This window comes from Ascaphus truei, chromosome 4 (genome assembly GCF_040206685.1).
Source record: "Ascaphus truei isolate aAscTru1 chromosome 4, aAscTru1.hap1, whole genome shotgun sequence".
NCBI classification, from domain to species: Eukaryota; Metazoa; Chordata; class Amphibia; order Anura; family Ascaphidae; genus Ascaphus; species Ascaphus truei.
This window is the reverse complement of record NC_134486.1, coordinates 377,900,903-377,927,059: the sequence shown is the minus strand read 5'-3', so window position 1 is coordinate 377,927,059 and position 26,157 is coordinate 377,900,903. Positions and strand designations below refer to the sequence as shown.

The window sequence follows — 26,157 nt, the reverse complement described above, 5'->3', positions numbered from 1 at the left end:
CGGAGTCTCCCAGGAGGGAAAAAATGGGGCTCAAGGAATATGGGGTGCACAGAACAGAAACAAAAGGGATATATATAAATCCTAGGTTTCCAGTAATAAACAAAGTTGATTATAATACAGCAGGGGGCACCCTAAGCAAGGCTTAATATATAAGGAGTTCCAGTATGTAAAGTCTGCTGGAGGTATAAAAAGTCCCATAAAAGGAAATGCAATTTTGCAGATAAATATCCAAGTACACAAGAACAACCTCCCATATGCAGAACTTAATCCAGATGGATGAATAAAGTATTAGTACTCATAGAATTGAGAATGTAGTTCCTCCATAACTTCACTTGCTGGGTGCCACCCCTAGCGTGCGTTGCGCTGTGGAAAGTACAAGGTTGAAAGGCAAATTGTCAAGAAAATCACTGCACCACTTGGGAGAAAAGCAAAGAGGGTGAAAAAATAACGAATTTGTTGCTCCCAAATGGAGAAAATCACACTGACATGTTTCGCCTTACACTTTGATAAAACCCTCAGGGGCGAAACATGTCAGTGTGATTTTCTCCTTTTGTGAGCAATAAATTCGTTATTTTTTCACCCTCTTCGCTTTTCTCCCAAGTGGTGCGGCGATTTTCTTGGCAATTTGCCTTTTAACCTTGGCCTTCTCATGAAAGAATGGAAGAAAGACGGTCCGTGGGGTCCAGAAGCGGAGCACAGCTGTGGTGAAGAAAACGGGGGCTACAAACCAGCAGGAACATTAAAAAACCTTTATTGTGTGATGGTGGGGGTCAGAACAAACTCTGACGCGTTTCGGGACAAATCCCTTTGTCAAAGAGTAAGTTCGTGTCTACCTGAGGTGTCTCATATGTACCCATTGTCCCGCCCCCAACCGTGTCGTCACTGAGTAAAATTTGGCGCGAAAAACTCCGCGATCAGTGTGATTGGTTAGTACCATCAGCCAGTAGTATCCCCGGCTAGCAGCGCGTCTCTCAAGTCAATAATGGTTGCGGGGGAGTGGGAAACAAATGGACAAGTAAGGGAAACATACAGAATGGGGAGAAGTGCCATTGTAAAAACAAAATAACAACAATGTTACCCTAAGGTAGAAGGTTAAAAACACGAGCAAGATACATAACATTACAATGGAAGAAACATATGTATCTAATCAAAAAGATATTTAAAGTGTCATAATTGCAATTCTAGTTAGACAAATTGAGGTACATTATGAAATAGATTTAGTAGAGCCATTGGCTCTACTAAATCTATTTCATAATGTACCTCAATTTGTCTAACTAGAATTGCAATTATGACACTTTAAATATCTTTTTGATTAGATACATGTGCTTCTCCGCTTCCTGCTTCTGGCGTGATGCACGCACACAATGGGGATTGCATTGCTGCATTTGTGAGTACTCTGCCTGCTCTTTATTCAATCATGTTCAAGTTGTGCATACTGTTTGTTTCATTGATTTAGCTGAGTTGCCCATTATGGTATATATAGAGGACAGTCAGCTTGTCATAGAGACTTGCATACAGTCCTACTTCATGTATACAGGCCCTGCATGAGTCTCACGCAGTTTTCATTGATTGATCATCCCCCAACACTAGTGAATACCATTTTTTATTCATACTAGTCTACCTGTCACTGAGCCCTGAACATTGGGACTAGTGCCCTAAAACTCTCATGAAAGAATGGGACAAATTCAAACTGGACAATGGGTTGCTATACCGAGTGGTCCCCTACCTTGATCATCCGGATAAGAGGCAGTTAGTGCTTCCCCAAACTACATGATGACCATGGACACTTGGGCATGGATAAAACGTTTGGGCTCAGAAGACACAGATTTTACTGGCCAAAAATGAGAGAGGCTGTGGAGCATCATTGTCGGAGTCGCTTACAGTGTGTGCAAAGGAAAACACTGCCTACGCGACCGGCCCCAATGGGTCATCTGCAAAGTCGGGTCCCATGGATTTAGTATGCATGGACTTTCTGTGCATAGAGCCCGATTCAAGAAGCAACAGGAACGTGCTGGTGGTGACCGACCACTATACTCGGTATGCACAAGCTTTCCCCACTAAGGATCAGAAGGCGATAACAGTGGCTAATGTGCTGTGGAAAAGATACTTTATCCACTATGGATTGCCCAACCGAATGCACTCGGGGCATTTACACAGTTACTCAGGCTGACTCTGAAGAGGCAGGGATGGAATAAAAGAAACTATGTCCTTAAACTCTCACACTGAGCAGGGAATGAAACATTGTGTCTGTTACATGTGGAGTCAGAGTTGCCAGAGCACATGAGGTGCTAGAACTGTCCTGGGAGCTAGTAAGGCTTCCTGGACTAGGCCAGACTTTACCCCCTAGGCCTCAGATAGTTCCTCCTCACTGTAGAGATGTGTGCAGGGCTGGCCCTAGGTATAGGTAGCTCCTGATAGTGAGGGAGCACAGTGGAGCGCAGCAGAGTACAGCGGAGCAGACCGGAATGCAGAGGGAGGCTTCACCCTGTGGCCTGAGGTTCAGCCATCACCCGGACCCTGAGGTGTGAGGGGCTTGTGTTGGAGACCCCGCTGCATGGGACTCTGCTGCTATTTTGCCCTTGCTGGGAAGTGTGGCCTGGCTGGATCCTAAGCCAGGAAGGTATTGTGCACCAATGCAAAGGGAGAGGGTAGGGCTGCCCTCACATACACTGGGAGGAATTGTTCGTGGGACACTGGGCTGTAGATGTTCGATCACCCTAGGTACTATTGGGGTTAGCTACCCCAGGACTATTATTGGACAGTTATTGTTATTGTGTTTTATTGTATTGCTGTGTTGCATATGTGTTTCTCTTGCTAGACTGTAATACCACAGTAAAGACGTATTGCATAACCTGTATTAGTGTGATTTCTGGGGTATACACTATAGGTATACAGGTTCTCGTGAGGGCCTATCCCACCAACACAGTGATCCACACGGGTGGAGGCGCTGCAGCAGTCACCTCAGGCTCCCCAAGCGCGGAGGCTTAGGCCTCCTGTACACCTAACAGGTAGCACCATAGTATATATCGCCTGCGTTTCCCTTGGGGGTAGGGAAAGGCTGTTACATAAGGAAGCCAGTTACACTTCTAAGTTGTTTCTATACCAACATTTTCCTGGTATCTGTGGCTGCCCCTTTACCAATATCATTTTATGGGGTATATAGAGTCTTCTTAATGATTTCTGTGTAATTTCATGACTACCATTATTTCATAAGGATATAGTTGTGAATGGCAGATTTCACTACTGCACCAAACTTGTGACCTCAGATTGCTTTAAAATATACATACTGTATAGTTGATAAGAATGAGGAAAAACAACCAATAACTTACCCCCAGCTGATGGCAACAGCATCTGAGGACAGAAGTTCACTGGGTGTCAAAGCTGCAAAATAGCTCACATTTACCAGTATATAGAGGCAAGTGACTAATGGGATCGCAATCATTACAGCTCGCGGGAGATTCACCTGGAACAGGTACCAAGAAAAGAACTTCAAACATTATTCTATTTCTGCAGATTAGCAAACGCTTAAAACCAAAGAAGCAGACTCCACCCCGTTTATAAGAAATCAAAGCATTGTAATTAACAGTCTATACTCAGTCCCCACTGGACATGATATTATACAGATATAACACCTAACAAATACAAATGGATAACTCCAGATTGCTACAAAGTGTTAAGAATCATGGTTCAAAACATAATGATATAGCTATACACCTGCCCGACTCCTGCGTTCTGCTCAAGGATGTCTTCTATCTACCCCTTTTGTATCTATCGTCCTCTCCCTCCTAAAACCTGTCTCACTCACTTCCCCACACCTCTAGAATGCTCTTCCCCTTAATATCCGACTAGCGCTCTCTCTCTACCTTTAAGACCTTTTTTAGAAAACAACTGTTTAACTAAGCATATAGGTAGCTCTGCTGGCTGATACTATACATCTCATATGCACTGACCTTGACCCCTTGCACACGCACTTACCATAACACCCCCCTCCTGTCTCTGTAAGTTCTCCCTACTTCCCACTTAGATTGTAAGCTCTTCAGGGCAGGGACTCCGGGTTCTATTATTACTTTTATCTGAAGCGCTTATTCCTGTTATTTGTTATAATATTATGTCACATGTATTACTGCTGTGCAGTGCTATGTACCTGGATGGCGCTATATAAATAAAGATATATATATATATACATAACAACTCCAGTTAAAAGAAGACGGACACATTTTAGATTTTATTGATTTAAAAAATGAGTGGGAGCATCAGCTGCGTTTAGAATTGCTTTAATTGATTATCAGTTATTATTTGTTTGATAATGGAAGCTTTTGCCCATAATATCTGCGAGGTCTATGTATCAATGTGGAGAAAAGTGCACCAAAATGTCCTTGATAGCAGATTGTTAAGAGAAAACTAAATATCAGATGAATTGCCCCCCATAACATTGCACTTCAGCGCCATCTATTAAAGTCTCCCGGCGGCAACACTACAACCAAACTTCCCCACATTAATAACAGATAAAACCGCCATTAGTTTCACTTGGAATGCTTTTTCTTGAAAACTCTGGTGCATTATTTGTGTCCCTGATTTGCAGCTGGGAGACTTTACTGCAAGGCCCCTTTATGTCTCTGTGTAAAATTAAGGGATCATTTTAATATCATAGTCTCACAGCTTCAAAACTGGGTCAAGAAGTGGGACCAGGTTTATTAAGGAAAAATATTAGCATTGAAACCAATGGGATTTTCTTCTTTAATAGATCTGGTGCAGTATATCCACGTTTTGCAGGCAGGAGACTGCGATTAATTACCCTGTAACTGTTTGTGGCTAGAAAATGCAATTTGGTCCATAAATCAACAACGTTATGGGACTTTTCTATGTACAGTAAGTGAGATTTTGCATGGAGCAATGATACTGAGTTAGTGACTCAGAAGCTACACGTGGATATTGAATGGTGCTGTATGTGACTGTTTTGATCCACAGCAGAGATTATAAATCTTATTCTGTTAGTGCCACCATAATAAACTATTAGATCTTTCCGTATTACAATCTTTTAACATGTACATCAATGTATTTATATTGTATCAAAGTGAAAAATAGGTGCAAAAAACTTAGTTTGTGATCCTTACTTAATAGTAAAAAATATAAGTTGATAATCAGTGTATGTCACAATTGTGCATACATATAAGTGAAAATAAATATAATAATAGTGCAGTGCAAAAAAGTAAAATGTGCAATACAAAAAAGTAATACATTTGAACCCCCTGCTCAAAACCCTCTGGTGGGGTTCGTCTTCACTTGTCCCAAAGATGTGGAATTTTGTTCTCAGATTCCAGTAGGAGCATAAAGGGGAAACAAAAAAAACACAAAGATACTCTAAGTGTAGAGGTTCTAATATTCAGTGAATGTGATGATGAAGTCTTGGCTCTTTTAGAAGGCCTACTCCTGTCTTTGGAGTGATAGCAACTGACTACCTACTACCTCACACCACACCTGTCGGGGATAGATGCAAATCCCCCTACATACTGCTTGATTATATCTTACGTTTTGTAAGTAGGTCTTCTAAAAGAGCCAAGACGTCATCATCACATTCCATCAATGTATTTATACATATATTTAAATAACTATTTCTTCTTGTGTATGCTTGGATTTACTCATTACATTTCCTTTGAATGTTGTGCCTCTTTTTTCCTTAGATCTGTTCTCCTCTTAACCACATAAACCTGAAGCCTAGAAGCAGCATTATTATAGAGTATCACTACTCTGCAGGTTGGGAAACTCGGCTCCAGAGAAGTAGTGAATGAAGCAAATGTGTTAAAGTAATAGTGAATAGAGCAAAACGTAAAGGCATGATTAAAACAAAAGAATACAGTATTTACATTTCACTCTTTGAGGCTTCGTATAAAAGTAACATTAAACCGCTCCTGAATGTTGACACAGATGCTGAAAGATGGAAACATTTTACTCATTCTCTACTGTTGCTAAATGTGGAATATTACGTAGCAATTAATCTGCATTTGGATGTAACACCATTTCACTTACATGCTTCACTGATTGAACATGAATGATACGCCATTTAGACTGTAATTATATTAATATTTCAAGTCACTGTGCACTAAGCCAAAGCATTCACTGACCTCGGGGTTCTTTAGTTCCTCAGTCACATAGTTCAGGTTGTTCCACCCATCATAAGACCAGAGGCCTTGGTAAAATGCCACTCCTACTGGTCCAAATCCAGTAGCTGTATTTTCAAAGGCATTCTGTAAAACCTGAGTGTTTCCCTCGATCAGATGGACCACACCACCTACTATTATTACCAACAGCACCAACAGTTTGGCAGTTGTAAAAATGTTCATAATAGAAGTGGCAAGTCTAACATTAAGGCAATTGATGACAACCAAGACTAGTACGCAGGCGGCTGCCGCACACTTCACCACCAGTGGTGGTGATGGACAGCCTTGGTAAAACGGAGTCACAACATACTCTGCAAAACTGAGAGAAATTGCTGCAATGCTAGCAGGCCTCACCACAACGACAGAGGTGTAAGCTAAAAGAAAAGCAGGGAGCGGCCCAAAGTTCCTTAAAATATAGATATATTCTCCTCCAGATTCCTTAATCACAGTCCCGAGTTCTGCATAAGACAAGGCTCCTAACATTGCCAGTAGACCACAAGCCGCCCATATCAAGAGACTGGCCCCTGGGCTTCCCATATAACGCAGAACCCCTTCAGGAGACATGAAGATTCCTGAACCTATCATTGTACCAGCAATCAGTGACACGGCACTAAACAGTCCAAGCTGACGTTTAAGATGTATGTTTTCTGTTCCTTTTCGATAGTGTTCGTCACAGGAAGGCAAGTTATCTTCTTTTATCCTTTCCTTCATCTTGGCCCTTCAGAATAGCTTGGGGTTCAGGACTTCTCAAAGAAAGCACAGATTACTAACTGGTCTCTTTCACAGCAATGCAGTGTCAATTAACACCTAAGTTAATTATTACAGTGATATGTTCAAAGAACAAGCAAATAGTAGTTAATGATCGATTTGAAAAGGCTACAAAACATTATGCACTTTAAAAAAAATTGTTATCATGGGGGCTGAAGGTAAAGAGCAGGGATGCTGCCGCCCACCCTGGACTAGAACAAAGGGGTGATGAGTCCTCCCTCCTACTCTCTTCTTTTCCAACCAGGCTTACCAACAAATTTTGTTGGGCCCAGGACTAAAATATTAACCTGAACCACGGTCCAGCTGCCAACCTGAGGAATGAGGGGAGTTGGGTACTGCCACTTAAAGAGTGGAGGAGGTTACAGACCTGCCACATAATGCTATGCCATGCCCATGCCTCCTCTCTTACCACATGGCCCTCTTTCTCACCCCAATACCCCTCCCCTCTCTTACCTAATACTGATGGCCCCTGGATTAGGAGGGAGCAGGGACACTGAGGGCCAGAAGATGGATGCTGCCTGGGTGAGCAGTGGGATGGTGGTGGGAGGACCTTAAGGGAGGACCTTAAGGGAGGACCTTAAGGGAGGGGGATACTGTAGGCCTGTGGTCACCCTAAACTCAGGGAAGAAAAGGTCACCTGATGCATGGGAAAACTCACGACCACGCAGTTAAAAGAAGGAGCTTGAGCAAAGAGTCCTCTGCAGAGGTGAGGAAGCTAAACACATCATGGAAAGACTGTGCTTGGGGAAAGTCCTTCTCGAGCGACTGAAGAGTGCTGATTTCAAGCACCTTCTTGAAAAGACATTGGTAACCTGGAGACAGGGCTTCAATCCCAGTGTGACTGTGGGATTGGAAACCTCCATCCATTCTCATTCGAACCGCAAGGGAGAGTGGAAGGATGGGCTTCAGCCATGGCTAGCCCGAGCTATCCACAAACAGGTGAGGTATGTAACAGGAACGTACTCCCTGTCTAAATGAGGCTTCAATATAAGCCTGTAGTGGTCTGAGGAATCAAGCAGGGAGCTGGTTAATTGCTGCTAGACAATTAACCAGTCTCCACCTGGATAATCAGACAGCTAGAAAAGCCTCCTGCTGGGAACTGGCAGGGAGACTATTGAGCACACAGAAGGACTGTGTGCTGCAAGCACATCCCCAGGGACCAGACCTCTAGTCCAGGGTGCAGCGAACCCAGGAACCCACCAGAGGATGGCCCCTCAACAGACACGAACCCAGACCCAGAAAGAGACTGACACAAAGAGCCCCTGCTTAGAAGTACCTCTTTAGACTTTGGGATGATTGTTTGGAAAGAGGCCTATCCTCCTAGCCCTGCAGATAGGGACTGGGAAAGTGATTTAGCTATTACGAAGGAATAGGCTGTTTATTTATTTTTGTGGTTTTCTGCATTGTTTAAAGTGATGGGCTGAATAAAGCCATGCTTTAATTGACCCCAAATCTGTCTCCCTGGTTTTACCTCTGCACATGTCTCTTACACCAGCCTAGAGGTAACTCATTTCCCCCACCAGGCCCAGCTAACTAGGGTCTGGAAAACTTATAGTTTAGTGGTTGCTTCTTCATGCACAAGGTTTCTCCCCAAAGGGGATTTTCATCCTGACCGTGTGAGCTGCAGGGAGCACCTCCTCCCCACATCAAGCTCAGTGAAGCACTATTCACTCCCACTTCTTATAGGTAACTGATTGCAACATCTTGATTGAGCAACAGTCTGTCAACAATATCTCTTCTCTTTGTCAAGTGCTCAGCCTCCTTTAGCAGCTTCACTTCCACATCTCCCAAGCTACTGGATAGCATGTCTTGGAGTCTAAACTACATCTCTGACTTCTCCAGAAACACAGATGCCTTCTTAGTCTTCCTTCAGATTCTCACAGTACTCCTCTAAAATCATGACCAGGCGGTAGTTGGATTTTTGCTAGTGTAACCCTGTTTCCCCCCATCTCTAGGAAACTACCCTGGTTACTGCTTCTAGTGTGGTGCTGAAGCCTACCAGTGGTTCCAAGAGAAGCTGAGCTGCGCGATGGTATGGGCAATGGGACAAGCTTTAGGGACATTTCTTAGTTACTCACACTCATGGTACAGCACCTCCAGCCATGACAGGATCCCAATAATTGGATATCAGTTCCTGTCATTGCAGTCCATCTACCTCCTGCTCAGTAACTGACACCCAAGCAGAGGCAAGGTGCACAGGCATTTGTATTTTCTTTCTCTCCTTCTCCTTCCTTAGAGGAGCATAGTCTCCTGCAGTGCAGGACTTCCGGGTGGTGCTTGTCCATTCTCTTGGGACATTCTGGTCTGGATGGTCTCTAGGCCGGCCTAGAATGGCATGCTTGCCCCGCAATGGGGAAGAATCATAGCCCTTTTACTCCCTTTCAGGATCAGAGCCAGACTTCATCTCCTTCCACACCTACTCCGGGAGCAGGGCAGAACTCCACTCTACTATGCACAATCTCTCCCGCCAGAGGGTAGTGCTGGACCACCTCTCTCACACCCTCTCTCCTGGGAGGTTAGAGTAGAACTCTCTTTGCCCTCTCCCAAAGGAGAGTCCACCTCAACTCAATTTAGATCCTCCCCAGAAGAATATAGAAGGGGTGGGCTCATGGACTGTACCCACCTTCAAGGGGCTGTACACAGGCCATGAGTCACCACCTCCTTTCCTTCATATTCAAGGAAAGAACAAGGGGGGGGGGTCATTAGCCCATAGATTAACCTGTTACTGCCTGGAACTTAACAGGGCTTACATATTGTATTGTATGTCTTTATTTATATAAACCACAAACTAACTAATAACGCTCTCTATCAGCGCTTGATCCAATTAGGCTAGTGTGATATGAATATCAAACAAAATGTGCGTGATATAACAAATATGTGAAACAGCTGCCAAGGGGACAGCAAACAATAGACAGTTCCAAATCTAACATACCATATGAAAATACAAAAAGCTAAGTCCCCGGCGCTAATGAGTTAAAGTCCACAATACCATGATCTAAGATACAGTCCTTGATGGAAAAGACAGTCCTGGCAATGGGTGGATTAACCAATGCAATTCAGAGTGGCTTTGATGGTCTTCAGAATGGCCCCAGATGTTCTCTGCAATGAATAAAAAAGAGACACACCAATTGCGCAGTATATAAAAACCACAGCCCCAACTGAGATGGAAATAACCCTAACTTACAAGATAATTTCTTGTACATTCAGGGGAGAGAATCTGTGCTGTGTCGCGTTCCAACCTCAATATCCACGAACCCCACGTGGTTACAGTCGGATGGTTTCTCTTGTACTTGGTAGTGCCCTCAGGGATTCAGCATAGGCCCCCACAGCAAGCGTGTAGAGAAATGAATACAGCCTAGTGTAAAAACGTACTTACACTTTTATTACATAAAAACAAACATACTACCAACACTTACAATTTGTATTGGTAGCAAATGTGACCAACGGATGCCATCCGCAACCTGCTACAGTCCGGCTGGAACAAGGGACCCACGCAGTCATGCACAACTCGCCGATTGATGACGTCAACTCGCCGGAAGGTACAGCAGTGGAGAGGCATACACATGGGATACTAAGCTCCTCCTCCCTATGCGTTTCGTGACGCAGTGTCACTTCCTCAGGCTCATATGTCAGCATACATCTTTTGGCATACTGCACCATAATTTTGTTTGTTCTTTTTCCACATATTCCACGTATGGACGGTGGGAGCTGCACATCAATTCCTTCTAAGAGGACATTGTTGGGACTTTCACGTATCGTTTGGATATTCCATTTATTCATTTGGATTTGTAAGGCGCCGTTTTTCTTTTTTCTTGTGTCAGGAAGTATGAGGAGCTCTGTTTTAGCTATGTTGAGTTTAAGGCGGCGGATGGCCATCCAGGATGATATAGCAGAGAGACATTCAGAAACTTTGGTTTGTACAGCAGGTGTAAGGTCGGGTGTTGAAAAGTACATTTGTGTGTCGTCAGCATAGAGGTGATATTTAAACCTAAAAGATGTTATTAGGTCACCTAGAGAGAGTGTGTACAGAGAAAAGAGAAGAGGTCCCAGGACAGAGCCCTGGGGTACCCCCACAGAGAGATCAATAGAGGAGGAGGTGTTAGCAGAAGAGACACTGAAAGTACGATGGGAGAGGTAGGATGAGATCCAGGATAGAGCTTTGTTCCGAATACCAAGGGTATGGAGAATGTGAAGGAGAAGAGGGTGGTCCACGGTGTCAAATGCTGCAGAGAGGTCGAGTAATATGAGCAGAGTGTAATGACCTCAATGTGGGGATAGACAGGTACATGAGACATACCATGTTACACTCTGCCCTGGGTGAAAATCCCAACGATCTCGTTTGGGTCCGAATTTGTTGCACCATCCGTCATCCTGACACCTGCAGAATAACAGAAAACAAATTCGCAAATCGATATACATAATTTTGTACATAGACATTAGACTTATCACCCACTGCTAACAATGATGATAACTTAAACACAACTAAACAATTAACTCTAATTGTAATACCGTGGATCAGGCTTCCTAACAGGCCTCCCAACGTGATCCTTTACTCAAACTGAATACACCTTAGGAGCACCAGACTCCTGGCTTTTTTCTACTCGATCCGTAAATATACATGTCCCGATCATCCATTCACCCATAATGGAGCAAATTCGAGAATCAGTAATGAACTCTTTATAACAGGTCTTCTTTTCTAAGGTTACATCTAACCTTAAACACTCCCGCCTATGCTCATCTATCAATAACGCCTTCCCTGAATAGGTAACACCCAAAACCCAGGGTCCTGTGGATTGGCCTTATGATTGAGACTAGGGGAACCTTTTAGTATGCGAACCCCCATTTTTATCTCACTGACGAAGCCGTGTGTACCTAACGGCGAAACGCATAGAGTGTCCAGTCAGACAGTATCCAAGGAGAACACCGAGAACGCACCCTTACAAATCGAGTCCGGAGGTCTCAGGTACACCGGAAGTGACGCGAGCCCCCGGCGTGGATGCGGAAGTGTTCCAGAGGAGCGGAGAACAACGCGGTACACAGGGAGATCGCGACCCACTGTGTACCTGCCACCCGCTTCTGATCACGCAATCTTTTTTCATCCTAAGTGTAAGCCCCCATTTCTACTTTTACCTTTATTCAATATATTTGCCGTCTACACTATATGGTCTGTTTCCCTTCTTTTGAAGATTGTTTGCTGGTAGTTGCTGCATATAATTCCCACCATGAGGATACCCTCTGTGTTCCACGTGTCCCTTCTGAAATCCTTCGTTCGAAATGTACACTTTCCGGACCGTCCTCAGAGACCCAAACCCGTCGTAACACAAGGGCAACAGGAATTCGAGGTCCATTCCATCCTTGATTCACGTTTCTCCATGGGCAGACTTCAGTTCCTCATTCATTGGAAAGGATATGGCCCGGAGGAACGCTCCTGGGTACCTTGTCATCATATTCATGCTCCAGCTCTCCTTAAACAATTTGTCGGAAATTTCCTCATAAGCCTTGGGAGGATCGTCCGGAGTCTGATCCTCAAGGGGGGGATACTGTAAGGGATCGGGGGACACGCGCCTCTCAGCGGGTCCCCGTCACCTCATCTCCCAGTGCGGCTCTCAGCTCCGGTTCCCCGCTCCCATGGCCTCTTATCTGTCCTGCCCCCACGCCAGGCCGCTCCTCCGCGGCGCACGCCGCTTCCTCACGCACGCAACCGGGGCGCGCGCACGGCAAGCTTACAGAGTGCGCGCACACCCGATCCTATTACCAGCGCTCCCGTGCCCCTGGCTCTGCCCCCCATCGGCTTAAGGTGATTGCCATTTCTCACACCTCTGACTCCCTCCCTGCTCACCTGGACCTATCCCTGGGATCACCCAGACAGACTCCGCTCCACCCCTTGCTACCATTGGTCCTCCTGCCTTTATAACCCCAGTCTGCCCTCTCTTTCCTTGCTCTGCATAGCTTCTCTGTGACTCCAGTGTGCAGTGTCTATGCCAAGCTCTGTTCTCTGTTTACAGCTCTTGTTCCTGTCCCTGCCCCTGTTTGGATACCTTTGGATTGATCTCGGCTCTGTTTGACTACGTGTACCTCGCTATCCCTGGACTCGGCTTTGGACCTCAGTACGCTGCTATCTCCTGCCCCTGACCCACGGCTCTTGGATCTGGATCTCCGTACCTCTGGCACCCCGGACTCAGCAAGTATCACGTTAACCCTTTCTCACCAGGCCCGGCAACGCACGTTACCACACTCCGGGCACGCCCTCACTGCTGTGGGTGCGTGTTATACCCTTACCCACCTCAGTACTGGGGACTGGCCAGGTCTGCGGGCATACAGGCGTTACAATATTCCATTGGGAACATCCACCCCTTAAGTTGGATGACTGCTCCTTTTTATCTGCTTCATGTGAGTAACCATTTGTGAGCCCTTCACGAGATTAATATTCACTTTGTATGACATTGCTACACTAAAATTTTATTTTACATGGCTGCAAGCTGCGCTCCCCTGGTCCTTTTGGAACTAGTCATTCATATCTGGCTTTTTTTTTCCAGATCCGACATTTATATACACACACACCTACTGTATGTAACAAAGACTATTGTGGTATAATTTAATACAATAAACAAACTTATGTCAAAAACTAATGTTGTTCTTAATAGGAATTTATTCAATTCATTTATTTTTTGGGGGCTGGTGGCGGGACTGGGGGCGGGACTATGGACGGGGCTGGGGCGGGGCTAGGTGGCGAGTAAATTTTTTGGTTCGGCGAGTAGATTTTTGGGTGATTTGTCAAGCACTGTATATATATATATATATACAGTGTTCGACAATCCTATACATTTACACGCCCGTGGCGGGTGGATTTAACCCCCAGGCGAGTAAATATTGGCCCAAGCAGCACACGTGTTTTTTTTTTTAAATTCCCCCGTTCGCGCTAAAATTTCCCGGCTCGCGCTAAAAAAAAAAAAAAAAAAACTCCCCCTACTTGACAGCTGATTGGCGCGCGCTCCCAGGCTTTGTGGGCGCGCGGCCAGGCTCTATATGAGCCCGCCCCCAACGAGCGGCCATTCTTTCTGCCAGGGGATCTGTTGGAGGGTAAGTACTCGCCATGCAGCGGCCCCTCTGCTCCTTCCCTGCAAGCAAACCCGTGCGATCCCCCTGGACCCCACATGGCTCCCTTCTCACCACCGCGACCCTCTGCTCGTGCCCTCTCCCGCCAGTATGCGTCTTTGCGTTAGCTCTCCCCTCCTCCTGTCCCCTTCCCCTCCCCTCCTCCTGTCCCTCTCCTGTCCCCCTCCCCTCCTTCTGTCCCCCTCCCCTCCTCCTGTCCTCTTCCCCCCTCCTGTCCCCTTCCCCTCCTTCTGTCCCCTTCCCCTCCTCTTGTCCTCTTACCCTCCTCCTGTCCTCTTCCCCTCCTCCTGTCCCCTTACCCTCCTCCTGTCCCTCGATCCACCGATCGCTGCCTGGGACGGGAGGTCCCCACTGCTGCAGCCCGGTTGTCGTAGGGAGGGGAGGGGGGGCGCTCTCACCACGTGCCTCCCTCACTTGCTTAATCGTGCATACCTGTTTGCCCGCGCACTGCGGGACATGCCGACGGGAGGAGCAGGGCAGTGGCGGCCACGGCGAGGCTGACTGTCCCGTTGGGCGCCCACCACGTGACTCCCACCCACCCTGCCACCTCTCCACCTCCTCAAAGCTCCACTATGCCCGCGTGAGGTATGGGGGGGGGGGGGTGTCGGCCTTCCCCCCCCCCACGAGCGGGAGATGGGCGCGGGTGGGTGAGGGAGGAGCGTGGTGGTGGTGGTCGTGGCCTTCCGCCCCCCCCCGTATGCTTGTGTGTGTGTGTATATATGGGTCTGTGTATATATGGGTGTGTGTGTGTACTGCACCGACACACTTTGTTCGAGCAAATACCCAGTATGTACCTGGCAGATACCTGGAATGCGCCGCTCCTCACCTCTGACAAGCCCCGTTGCATTTGCCTTCCCAGCCTGGGTTCATGCCTGGCTGACGGGCGGCTGATCTGTTAAATGATAATGATTAGGATTTAATAGGCTGCAATGCTTCGCGTGTCTACCAGATGGCATAAATTCATGAATTGTAATGCAGTATATATGTATATACTGTGCAGTATTGCAGCCAGGGGGAATAAAATGCTTCAATCCCTGCCTGGAAAATACCTCAATGCACTCGGGCAGAAAACAGTCACAAACCTCAATACACCCGGGTATACCCGAATTCGTGGGACTAGCCGAGCTCGAATAAAGTGTGTCGCCAGTGTATATATGGGTGTGTGTGTGTGTATATATGGGTGTGTGTGTATACTGCACCGACACACTTTATTCGAGCAAATACCCGGTATGTACCTGGCAGATACCTGGAATGCGCCGCTCCTCACCTCTGACAAGCCCCGTTGCATTTGCCTTCCCAGCCTGGGTTCATGCCTGGCTGATGGGCGGCTGATCTGTTAAATGATAATGATTAGGATTTAATAGGCTGCAATGCTTCGCGTGTCTACCAGATGGCATAAATTCATGAATTGTAATGCAGTATATATATATGTACTGTGCAGTATTGCAGCCAGCGGGAATAAAATGCTTCAATCCCTGCCGGAAAATAACTCAATGCACTCGGGCAGAAAACAGTCACAAACCTCAATACACCCGGGTATACCCGAATTCGTGGGACTAGCCGAGCTCGAATAAAGTGTGTCGCCAGTGTATATGGGTGTGTGTGTGTGTGTATATATGGGTGTGTGTATATATGAGTGTGTGTGTGTGTGTGTGTGTGTGTGTGTGTGTGTGTGTGTGTGTGTGTGTGTGTGTGTGTGTGTGTGTGTGTGTGTGTGTGTGTGTGTGTGTGTGTGTGTGTGTATGTGTGTGTGTGTATATGTGTGTGTGTGTGTGTGTGTGTGTGTGTGTGTATACATGGGTGTGTATATATGGGTGTGTGTGTATATATGGGTGTGTGTGTGTATATATGGGGGTGTGTGTGTGTATATATGGGTGTGTGCTTGTGTGTGTGTATATATGGGTGTGTGTGTATATATGGGAGTATGTGTGTATGGGAGTACGTGTGTGACACCAGAGGTACCCCCCCAGCCAGTGTCAACCCCCCCAGTCAGTCACCCCCCCCAGTCAGACAGTCACCCTCCCAGTCAGACAGTCACCCCTCCCAGTCAGACAGTCACCCCCCCCCAGTCAGTCAGTCACCCCCCCAGTTAGTATGTCACCCAGCCAGTCAGTCACCCAGCCAGTCAGTCACCCAGCCTGTCAGTCACCCAGCCAGTCAGTCACCCAGCCAGTCAGTCACCCAGCCAGTCAGTCACCCAGCCAGTCACCCACCCAGCCAGTCAGTCACCCTCTCTCTCTGTGTATCACCCACCCTCTGTGTCTCCCCCCTCTATGTCTCCCCCCCCCCCCAACTCTCTCTCTCTCCCCCACACTCACCCTCTCTCTCTCCCCCCCACACTCTCCCTCTCTCTCTCCCCCACACTCTCTCTCTCCCTCTCTCTCTCTCTCTCCCCCACACTCTCCCTCTCTCTCTCTCTCTCCCCCACACTCTCCCTCTCTCTCTCCCCCACACTCTCCCTCTCTCTCTCTCCCCCACACTCTCCCCCTCTCTCTCTCTCTCCCCCACTCTCCCTCTCTCTCTCCCCCACACTCTCCCTCTCTCTCTCTCCCCCACACTCTCCCTCTCTCTCTCCCTCTCTCTCTCTCTCTCTCTCTCTCCCCCACATTCTCTCTCTCCCCCACTCTCTCTTTCCCCCACTCTCTTTCTCACACCACTCTCTCTCTCTCACCCCCACTCTCTCTCTCTCACCCCCACTCTCTCTCTCTCTCTCTACCTGGACATTGAGGGACTGCGGATCAGGTAAGATCCCAGGCGGGATTACTGCTTTAGATATTGTGAAGCGAGGGCATCCAGACACTGGTTAAGGGGTTCAGGAAACTAGTCATTCACATCTGGCTTTTATTTCTAGATCCAACATTTACACACACATGTAAAAAGGACTAATTGTAGTATAATGTAATACAATAAATACATTTATGTCAAAAACGAATGTTCTGACTAGGAATTTATTAAATGTATTTTATTTATATATTTTATTTTAAAGCGGGGTTGGGGGCGGGACTAGGGGCGGAGTTGGGGGCGGAGTTGGGGGCGGGACAAGGTGGCGAGTAGTTTTTTTGGTTGGGCAAGTAGATTTTTGTGTGATTTGTCGAACACTGTATATATATATATATATATATATATATATATATATATATATATAGACAAAAAAAGAGAGAGAGAGCGCACGCCCCATAGCATAATACTGCATAAAATTTATTAAAACAAGGAAGGGGATGGGAAATGGGGGGGGGGTAGGAATCGCACTCACAGGATGCAAATGGTTAAAAGGCAATTTGTGATTATATCACCACCATCCGGTTCTGGATACTGCAACACGTCTCCGTGGACTCCTTCAGGGCTGCCAGACACGATCACCAGGGACCAGATGTTAAAGGCTCCGTCCGCTGTCTGTATAGAGTCCAAAACTCCAGCTCACACTTCCAATGGCCGCCGATCGTATTCCCGCGCTTGGTATAGGCTGCTGCGCGTGCGCGGCGTCGTCGTGATGACGTAATCGCGCTCTCAGTACCCTAACGCGTTTCGTCACCTGACCGGTAACTTTCTCAAAGGGCTGATGCACATACTGTTCCCTAAAATGACTGTACAAGTCAAAATGACAACATCGTGATAACAAGGAGGATCCACTATGTACTTATGAAAACGTCACTTTCAACAGTGTTAGTACCTCTACACAGTTAGAGCTTTTAAATGAAGCGTTATGCACCATTTTCTGATGTCTCCAAATAGCAATAAAGCCCTAAAATACAGTTGTTCTTTTGAGGAGGGGTGTCAAACATCATTGTGTGACCTCTTCATGCTCCTTTGCCCATTTGCTGCACCAAACATCTGCTTAGTACAATGTCTACTGTACCGTTTGTTCAGACCTCATACATTTGACACAGGAAAATAGGTACACTTCATGTGCTACGTCAGTACAGGACAGCGTGATTTCCAAGCATGCCCTGTAACATGTGCAAATAACTATTTGCAAAGATTATATTACCAATAAAATGTGTGCATTTATGGAGTTATTTGTAGATATACAATATACATATACACGTACTTAGAAATAAAAGGACAAGCGCACAAGAACGCTAATAGTGTAATAATGTATTATAACAGGTACAGAATTCCAAGGTAAGTATTGCACTTACAATAAAGTAAAACATAAATAGCTCATCATTAAGAAGCCTGTGGCATCTCATCCTGGCTTGCTCCGTATTACCCCTGAGGAAGTAGTTTTATCCACGAAACGCGTAGGTTTGTGTGCTACGATTGACAACACGTGTCCCATTTTGGATCCTGACCTTCGAAGAACCAGGAGCCTCCGGAGCTCAGCCGCAGAAATCTGTCTGCTAGAAATTTCCCAGTGCGGGGGAGAGAGTAGGGTACCTAGCAAGTCACGGAGAGACGCCATAAGTTTCTCAATGATGAGCAATTTACTGTATGTTTTACTTTATTGCAATACAATACTTTCAATTGGAGGCACCCATATTTAGGCAGGCAGCAAGAAGGATGCTAAGACTATAAGTGAACTTCCTGGAGTCCAGAACAGTGTGAAAGTGGATTTACTTCTTATTTTATAAAAAAATAAAATATTTCATATCTTTATTTTACTTTCCACCAATTGTACTACACTTTCTTTGTATTTAATCTATGATCACCATTTATAGCACGCTAATAACTTTTGAAGTGAAACTTCTTTACCGGCACCTACCACGTGAAAATATCCCTGGCTGTAAATTACCTCAATGGTGACGGAAGTACAGTCCCGAAAGTGACGTCACCGCTGGCAGAAAAGGCCATCAGCGACATCAGTGTTGCCAGCTCCCACCAGTCACCAGAGAGGAAGAGGAACCCCCCTCAAACTTCTATTCACTGGCTACCCCAAGATCTCCTCTTTCGACAGGGGCTGCGAGATTTGAGCGCAGCTCCGCCGGGGGGGGGGGAAGGAGCAAGGGGGGCTGCTCTGGGCTGGGGGACTCGTGTCCAGTAATGAAGAGGAAGGTGTCGGCGGGTCGGCGGTGCTGGATCCCCTGGATGACACACACACTCTCTCCCCCCGCACCGAGCACACGGCGTCGCCATCAGCGACCTCCCCAGAGCATCGCTTGTGCCCGGCTCCCCCGAGTTCTCCTTCTCTTCGGCCGGGAGATGCGCCGTGTCCCTGCAGCTCTACCGGAGGGAGCAGAGGAGGGGGGGGGGGGGCTAGGAAAGCCTGCAGGAGATGGTGTGTGCACCCTCCACCCCAGTGCCACACTTGGAAGACACACATAGTGACACAGAGACACACAGTATACAAGTAAGGGTGATCAAATAGAGCGCAAAAAGCAACAAAGAGTGATCACTATTCTGAAAGTGATAATATAATAAAAAATACAAGAGAAGTGAATAAAATATATTCAATAATAATATGTGCAAATGTAAATAAATAAAAGGTTGAATCTCCCTGCTCAAACCCTCTCGTGAGGCCTGTCTTCACTGGACCCAAACGTAGAGATATGTTCTCACAGTCCAGGGGGAGCATATAAGAAAGGAGAGACAACAACCGCCAACTTTAGGGAGAAGGAGTGGCTCAGTGAGTAAAGACACTGACTGGCACTGAGAGTTTGAAGCAGGGGAACCTGGTTCAATTCCCGGTGACGGCTCCTTGTGACCTTGGGCAAGTCACTTTATCTCCCTGTGCCTCAGGCACCAAAATATAGATTGTAAGCTCCACAGGGGGACCTGTGCCTGCAAAATGTCTCTGTAAAGCGCTACGTAAAGCTCGTAGCGCTATACAAGAACATGCTATTATTATTAACTTTAAGTGCTGATGTATTATGATGGTGGGCAAATATCAGGTCTGTATCTTGGCTCTATGTTCTGTCACAGGATAGAGGAAATTATCAGGCACATAAGATTTGGCAATCTGTAGTCTGGAACTCAGGACAAACTGAAACTCCCAAGTTGGCTGTTGTCTCTCCTTTCTTATATTCTCTGAGAGCTTGTTGGGTATCTGTGTGTTTGTTAAGCAGGTTTTCTTTTCATGCAGCTGGTTGCGACAGGTTCAATGCCAGGACCATCCTTCCCCTAATTATAGAGGTAAATAAGGATTTTAATCAGTTAGTGTTTAGGACCTGCAATATTATAGTTATGCCTTGAAAGTGGCTTGCAGGCTTATACGCTTCGGCCAAAGGGTTAACTAAATTACCCTTTTTCATGAGATATATAGGTATTTCACTGTGTATTTTTGTCACATTGGATGATGCTCTGGACTTCTTTGTTTCTTGTTTTATACAATTAACCACGCCCAGTAGCACTCCTTTTGACACTTATATACATATATATATATTGTGGTAATTTGGGGGGGTTTCTGAGAGCTTGCTGGGTATCTGTGTTTAATTTTTAATTAAAAACATCACCATCGCAAATACAATTTCTATGACAAAACAGTGACAAAAGACAAAGAAGTTTCACTTCAAATGTGCGTGATCAGCACACACACACATAAAGATGGTTTCCAGCAACATTACTGTTGACAAGCTCATGAATAAGAGGAACATCGCTGCTATCTATGACCTTAACATTCATGGGTAATTACTGATGTTGGTCAGGTTTACTCCCCCAATATGTTGCTAGGGCTTGGGGGCCCCATACTTCCTAAATAGGGGGACTTTCATTGGTTCTAAGCAGTTCTGGTCCAGGATTAGGCACAAAGATGTATGATCACTAAGGAAGCACAACATGGACATTCAAGAGGGAATGAGAGAGAAGGGAGAGGTGATAGGAAATTTCAAATACCTCAATAACATTAATAAGGAGCATGAGTAGATCATTTTCTAGAAAGGAGAATAAGCCTGAAGGAGAAATGTGAGAAAATACACAACTGAAAATGTACTGGATGCATGAAAATAAGGCCTATGGTGTTCAGTATTAAGTACAGTACTAGGTGGACAAAATGCTTTGTGTCCATTGTTAGTTTCTGTTTCAGGTCTACAGGTTTCAAATTCCCAGTTGAATTAAAGTCTATTTAAGAACACTGTTATTGTCTTTGTTTTGTTCTCACAATTCCCTGGGGAGTTAAACAGATTACGTAAAGCAACTTTACAGTTATACTGACGAACAAATATTGGAACCTCTCGTGGCTGCTAACTTTTAGCATGAATTATATAATTGTAAGGTCATTGATGTAATGTATTCTCTTTGACAAGGGAGGTACCCCGTAGAGGGTGAGGAAAACCCTGCTCAATGCCATTTTATTTGATTTTATACGTTCGTTTTTCTGCGTCAATTCAAGTCCCAACAACAATATTTTATTTTGTATATCAATAAAGGTATACATTTAAAATCCGCCAGGGTGTTCTCTTAGTGCAGCACAAAGGGACTCTTTCTTTCTATAGTAAATACTCTCTATGACATCATTAGCCATGTTGTACTGATTTCGGGAGGAGCATTAGAAGAGAATACATTTTGACTCATTTATTACATGGTGCTAAGCCTTAGTGCAAGTTAATACCCAGGCACTAAACCTTTCTCACTGACTGCCCCACACCTCTGGAATGCCCTTCCCCTCAATATCCGACTAGCACCCTCTCTATCCACCTTTAAGACCCATCTTAAAACCCACCTCCTTAACGAAGCATATGAGGAGCTCCGTGGCTCATACTATACACCTCAAACATCGACCTTTGCCCCTTGCAGACGCGCTTACCAGAATGCCCTCCTACTGTCGCTGTATGTTCTTCCTACCTACCAATTTGATTGTGAGCTCTTCGGGGCATAGACTCCTTTTCCTAAATGTTACTTTTATGTCTGAAGCGCTTCCCATTATGTGTTTTGTGTATTATTTGTTATTTATATTACTATGTCACATGTATTACTGCTGTGTTGCGCAATGTATATTAATGGTGCTATATAAATAAAGATATACATACATACACTAAAATGGACCATCATAGAGAGTTTGGAAACTGCACTTACTGCCCTACTCATCAAATGTGGAAAAATGTGTCAAGGATCATAGTACTTTGCATGACCTTCTGATCTTAGTTGCCCCTCAAAAATGATTTAGTAAAATAGTTTTTCGAATTTTTGTTGAAAACACGTGTCTGCCTGCAAAGACGTTAATTGGTTTATTGAATAATGGATTGACTGCAAGTAGTCCTATACAATGCTACAGTAAGTTATTTGGGCCTGCAGTGAGTAATATTGACCAATGAGTGAGAGTGACCCAATTTGATGACAGTTCTTGCCAGGGAGTAAAACTACTCTAGATTGAACGGGAAAAAAGCAAAAAAATAAAAGAGCGCACAGAATTGAGATATTTGGATTGCAAACAATTTACTGATAAATTGAACCAGATAATAAACACCATAAAAAAACACACAATAGAAAAAGCACAAGAGTAAACAATGTATCTGCTTGTAACCAGAAACCAAACAAATGGGGTTGAATAAAATACAAATACAGTGCGTTCTCCATTGCGTCACGGAACGTGGCGCGGGGGCGGAGCCTAGGTCCGGTCCCGGCAGGAGTACTGCGGCGCTCGTGTGCAGTGCATGTGCTAGGGGCGTCACCCAATGCATCACGGGATGCGTCATGGAGGCGGGACCGAGGTCCAATTCTCACACATACTGTAGCCACTTTGTGGCACCAGTAAATTAAACTTGGCTCTCTTGACAGAAAACAGTGGGCACGTGTAGATGCCAAAGATGCAGGGCATGTCAATCGATACTATCCACGAAAGTATTCTACAACTGGAATGACAGCACTGAATATAGAATCAACAAATTCATAAATTGTCTTTCCACAGGGATTATATATCTTGCCGTTTGCGAATGTGGAAAACAATACGTGGTCAAAACCCGATGACAATTCAGATGCAGAATCCTCAAGCATGTCGGCTCTGTCAGGAATCACCTAGACACCCCAATTGCCGGACACGTGAATGATATCAGTGATCTGAAATTCATTTGCATCGACCATGTCAGCTTGGGCTCACGGGGGGAGAGGGGAATTTGGGACAAAGCCCTACCAAGGAAGGAATCCAGATGGATCTTCATCTTGAAAATGTTATCACCTTCGGGACTCAATGAGGGCTTCATCTTCTCCCCATTCACATTAGAGCTCACTGATACCAGAATACAGGACCATGTCTCCACTCAATCCATCCCTGGCAGTTTACCGTTTCCACTGACTCAGTGACCATCACGCACTTGTGGCCAGAATCTCTGTATGTGTAGCCAGCCATCTGTTGGTAATCCTAAACATGCATTTAAAAACACCCTTCCCGTCCCCACAATGGAGACTATATCTCCACTCTATTAATCTCTTTATGGTCAGTTTCTACACCTATTCAATTATGTGCCGTTTACCCATCGCTAGTGTAAGGGTTCCAGTCCAGACTTTTGCTGGAATTTTCCCTTACATGGCTGTTGCTGCCATCTTGCTTCCTGGCAAACCTCTTCCTGAACTTGGTAATTGGCTGCACCTGCTCCAGGGCATTAATTAATAGTCCATTACTCCCAGCACATGCCCGAGCATGGTAATATATGTATGTTCCTGTGGTTTCTCTGTTGCCGACCCCAGCCAATAATAATAATAATAATAATAGCATGTTCTCAGTGCCAGTCAGTGTCAGTGCCAGTCAGTGTCAGTGCCAGTCAGTGTCTTTACTCACTGAGCCACTCCTTCTCCCATAATAATAATAGCATGTTCCTGTATAGCGCTGCTAGTTTTACGTAGCACTTCACAGAGACATTTTGCAGGCACAGGTCCCTGCCCCGTGGAGCTTACAATCTATGTTTTTGGTGCCTGAGGCACAGGGAGATAAAGTGACTTGCCCAAGCTCACAAGGAGCCGACACTAGGAATTGAACCAGGTTCCCCTGCTTCAAACTTAGTGCCAGTCAGTGTCTTTACTCACTGAGCCGCTCCTATGACCCCGACCTATGCACCTCGGCTACCTGCCTTGATTTCTGCCTGCATCCTGATACGATTTACTCTACTCTGGTCGGGGTACATACCTGAGCTCTGCGGGTCTGCTTCCAATCGGAGACGAGCATCGTTATAGCTACATTCTTTACATATTGTAAGGAATCTGGGAGTGCGTCCCCCGCAGCGCACTCCCTCCTTACCTGCTGCCTCGGGCAATCCCGCGGTTCACACAGCACGCACGCACTCACGGAGGAACTTTGCGGATGTCGTGGAGTCTGACTCCGCCCCCTGGGTATGGCACGTGTCAGCATCACTCAGCGCACACACGTGATGCGTGTGCACCACTCCCCAGCTGCATGTCAACACTCCTAACTACTTCCATCACCCCCACCTGTCTCCTGCATCTCCTAGCCTATCGCTACCTCCGCTGAGGCCGCACCTTCACTCCTCCCCCCTACCTCATTGGTCGCTCTTCCCCATATATGATCATCTGCGCACTTTTGCTGAGCATAGTTCCTGGTAGTGTTGTTCACCCACTTCCTGGTTCCTAGCCTTGCCTTGTCTCGTGTTCCATTGCATTGCTTTACAGATTAATCTCCTGTGTACCAACCCGGCTCCACCCTTGGACTCCGCACTCTGGCTTACTGACCCCAGCTTACCTCTGACCTTCCGCATCTCTCCAACCCTGACCACGGCACTCGGACTCCTATGATCCTACTGGCTTTAACCCCTGACCACGACACTCTGACTTCTACTATTCTACTAGCTCCTATCCCTGACCTCGTCAAGTATATAGACCAGGGGTGAGCAAACTTTTTATGCCGAGCCCCCCTTTTCATCCATGAAATTTCTCGGGCCCCCCCTGCCTGATGTAATCAAAATCACATGACGTCAGCGCACGTGAGCTGGTTCAGCCAATGAGGGCGCACCAGCTTTGTGACGCGTCTGCCACACGTCTACAATCTCCTGCAGCCAAGTTGACAAATAGCTTTGACTGCAGGCGTGCACGCACAGGCAGTCTACTAGTATTGGATCACTGTTTATTTTATTGTTTGCTGGCATCTGGTAATAAGTTTTTTTCTGATGCACAAAGGCAATACATTTGAGGGGACATTCATCCACCTCTTTGCTACATCCCTTCCCTCTCCTGCCCCCCCTTTTTTTCCTTCTCCCATTTGCTTTCCCAAGTGTCATCCACTCCTACCTACCAGTTTTATGTATTATTTATTTATTCCCGTTTTAAATGTTGCCCAGGGATCAGGGACCCCCATAACCAAACTCATGGGGGGTACTGATGAATCTCCCCTGCTGATCAATACTCCAAAGTGACCCCCCCTGACCCAAAGAAGAACCCTCAGCCCCCCAAAACTCATCCTCCAAGCCCCTCAATTCTGCCATCTCTGCCTGACCTTCATCCCTCTGTTTAGCCATTGTGTCTCTCCCTCCCCCCAGTGTCTCTCTCTCTCTCTCACCTTCCCCCCAGTCTCTCTCTCAACTTCCCCCCAGTGTCTCTCTCTCTCACCTTCCCCCCAGTGTCTCTCTCTCTCACCTTCCCCCCAGTGTCTCTCTCTCTCTCACCTTCCCCCCAGTGTCTCTCTCCCCCTCCCCAATATGTCTCCCACCTCTATGTCTCTCCCTCCCCTCAATATGTCTCCCACCTCTCCATCTCTCTCCCCCTCCCCCCAATATTTCTCCCACCTCTTAATGTCTCTCTCCCCCTCCCCCAATATGTCTCCCACCTCTGTCTCTCCCTCCCCTCAATATGTCTCCCATCTCTCCATCTCTCTCCCCCTCCCCCCAATATTTCTCCCACCTCTCCATGTCTCTCTCCCCCTCCCCCCAATATGTCTCCCACCTCTCCATGTCTCTCTCCCCCTCCCCCCAATATGTCTCCCACCTCTCCATGTCTCTCTCCCCCTCCCCCCAATATGTCTCCCACCTCTCCATGTCTCTCTCCCCCTCCCCCCAATGTCTCCCACCTCTCCATGTCTCTCTCCCCCTCCCCCCAATATGTCTACCATCTCTCCATGTCTCTCTCCCCCTCCCCCAATATGTCTCCCACCTCTCCATGGCACTCTCTCCCCCTCCCCCCAATATGTCTACCACCTCTCCATGTCTCTCTCCCCCTCCCCCAATATGTCTCCCACCTCTCCATGGCTCTCTCTCCCCCTCCCCCCAATATGTCTACCACCTCTCCATGTCTGTCTCCCCCT

General features: G+C 46.3%; 1 protein-coding gene across 1 annotated transcript in view; it reads right to left on the bottom strand.

Moving 5' to 3' along the window:
• LOC142493821 (b(0,+)-type amino acid transporter 1-like) overlaps positions 1-6,965 on the bottom strand; it is a 40,937-nt gene extending 33,972 nt beyond the window's left edge. The window contains exons 1-2 of the mRNA XM_075598441.1: positions 6,123-6,965; positions 3,330-3,463 (exon numbers count right to left, since the gene is read on the bottom strand). Coding sequence (XP_075454556.1) covers positions 3,330-3,463; positions 6,123-6,869 — 881 coding nt within the window. The 5' untranslated portion in view covers positions 6,870-6,965. The remainder of the gene's footprint in view (positions 1-3,329; positions 3,464-6,122) is intronic.
• Between the last annotated feature and the right edge of the window lie 19,192 nt (positions 6,966-26,157).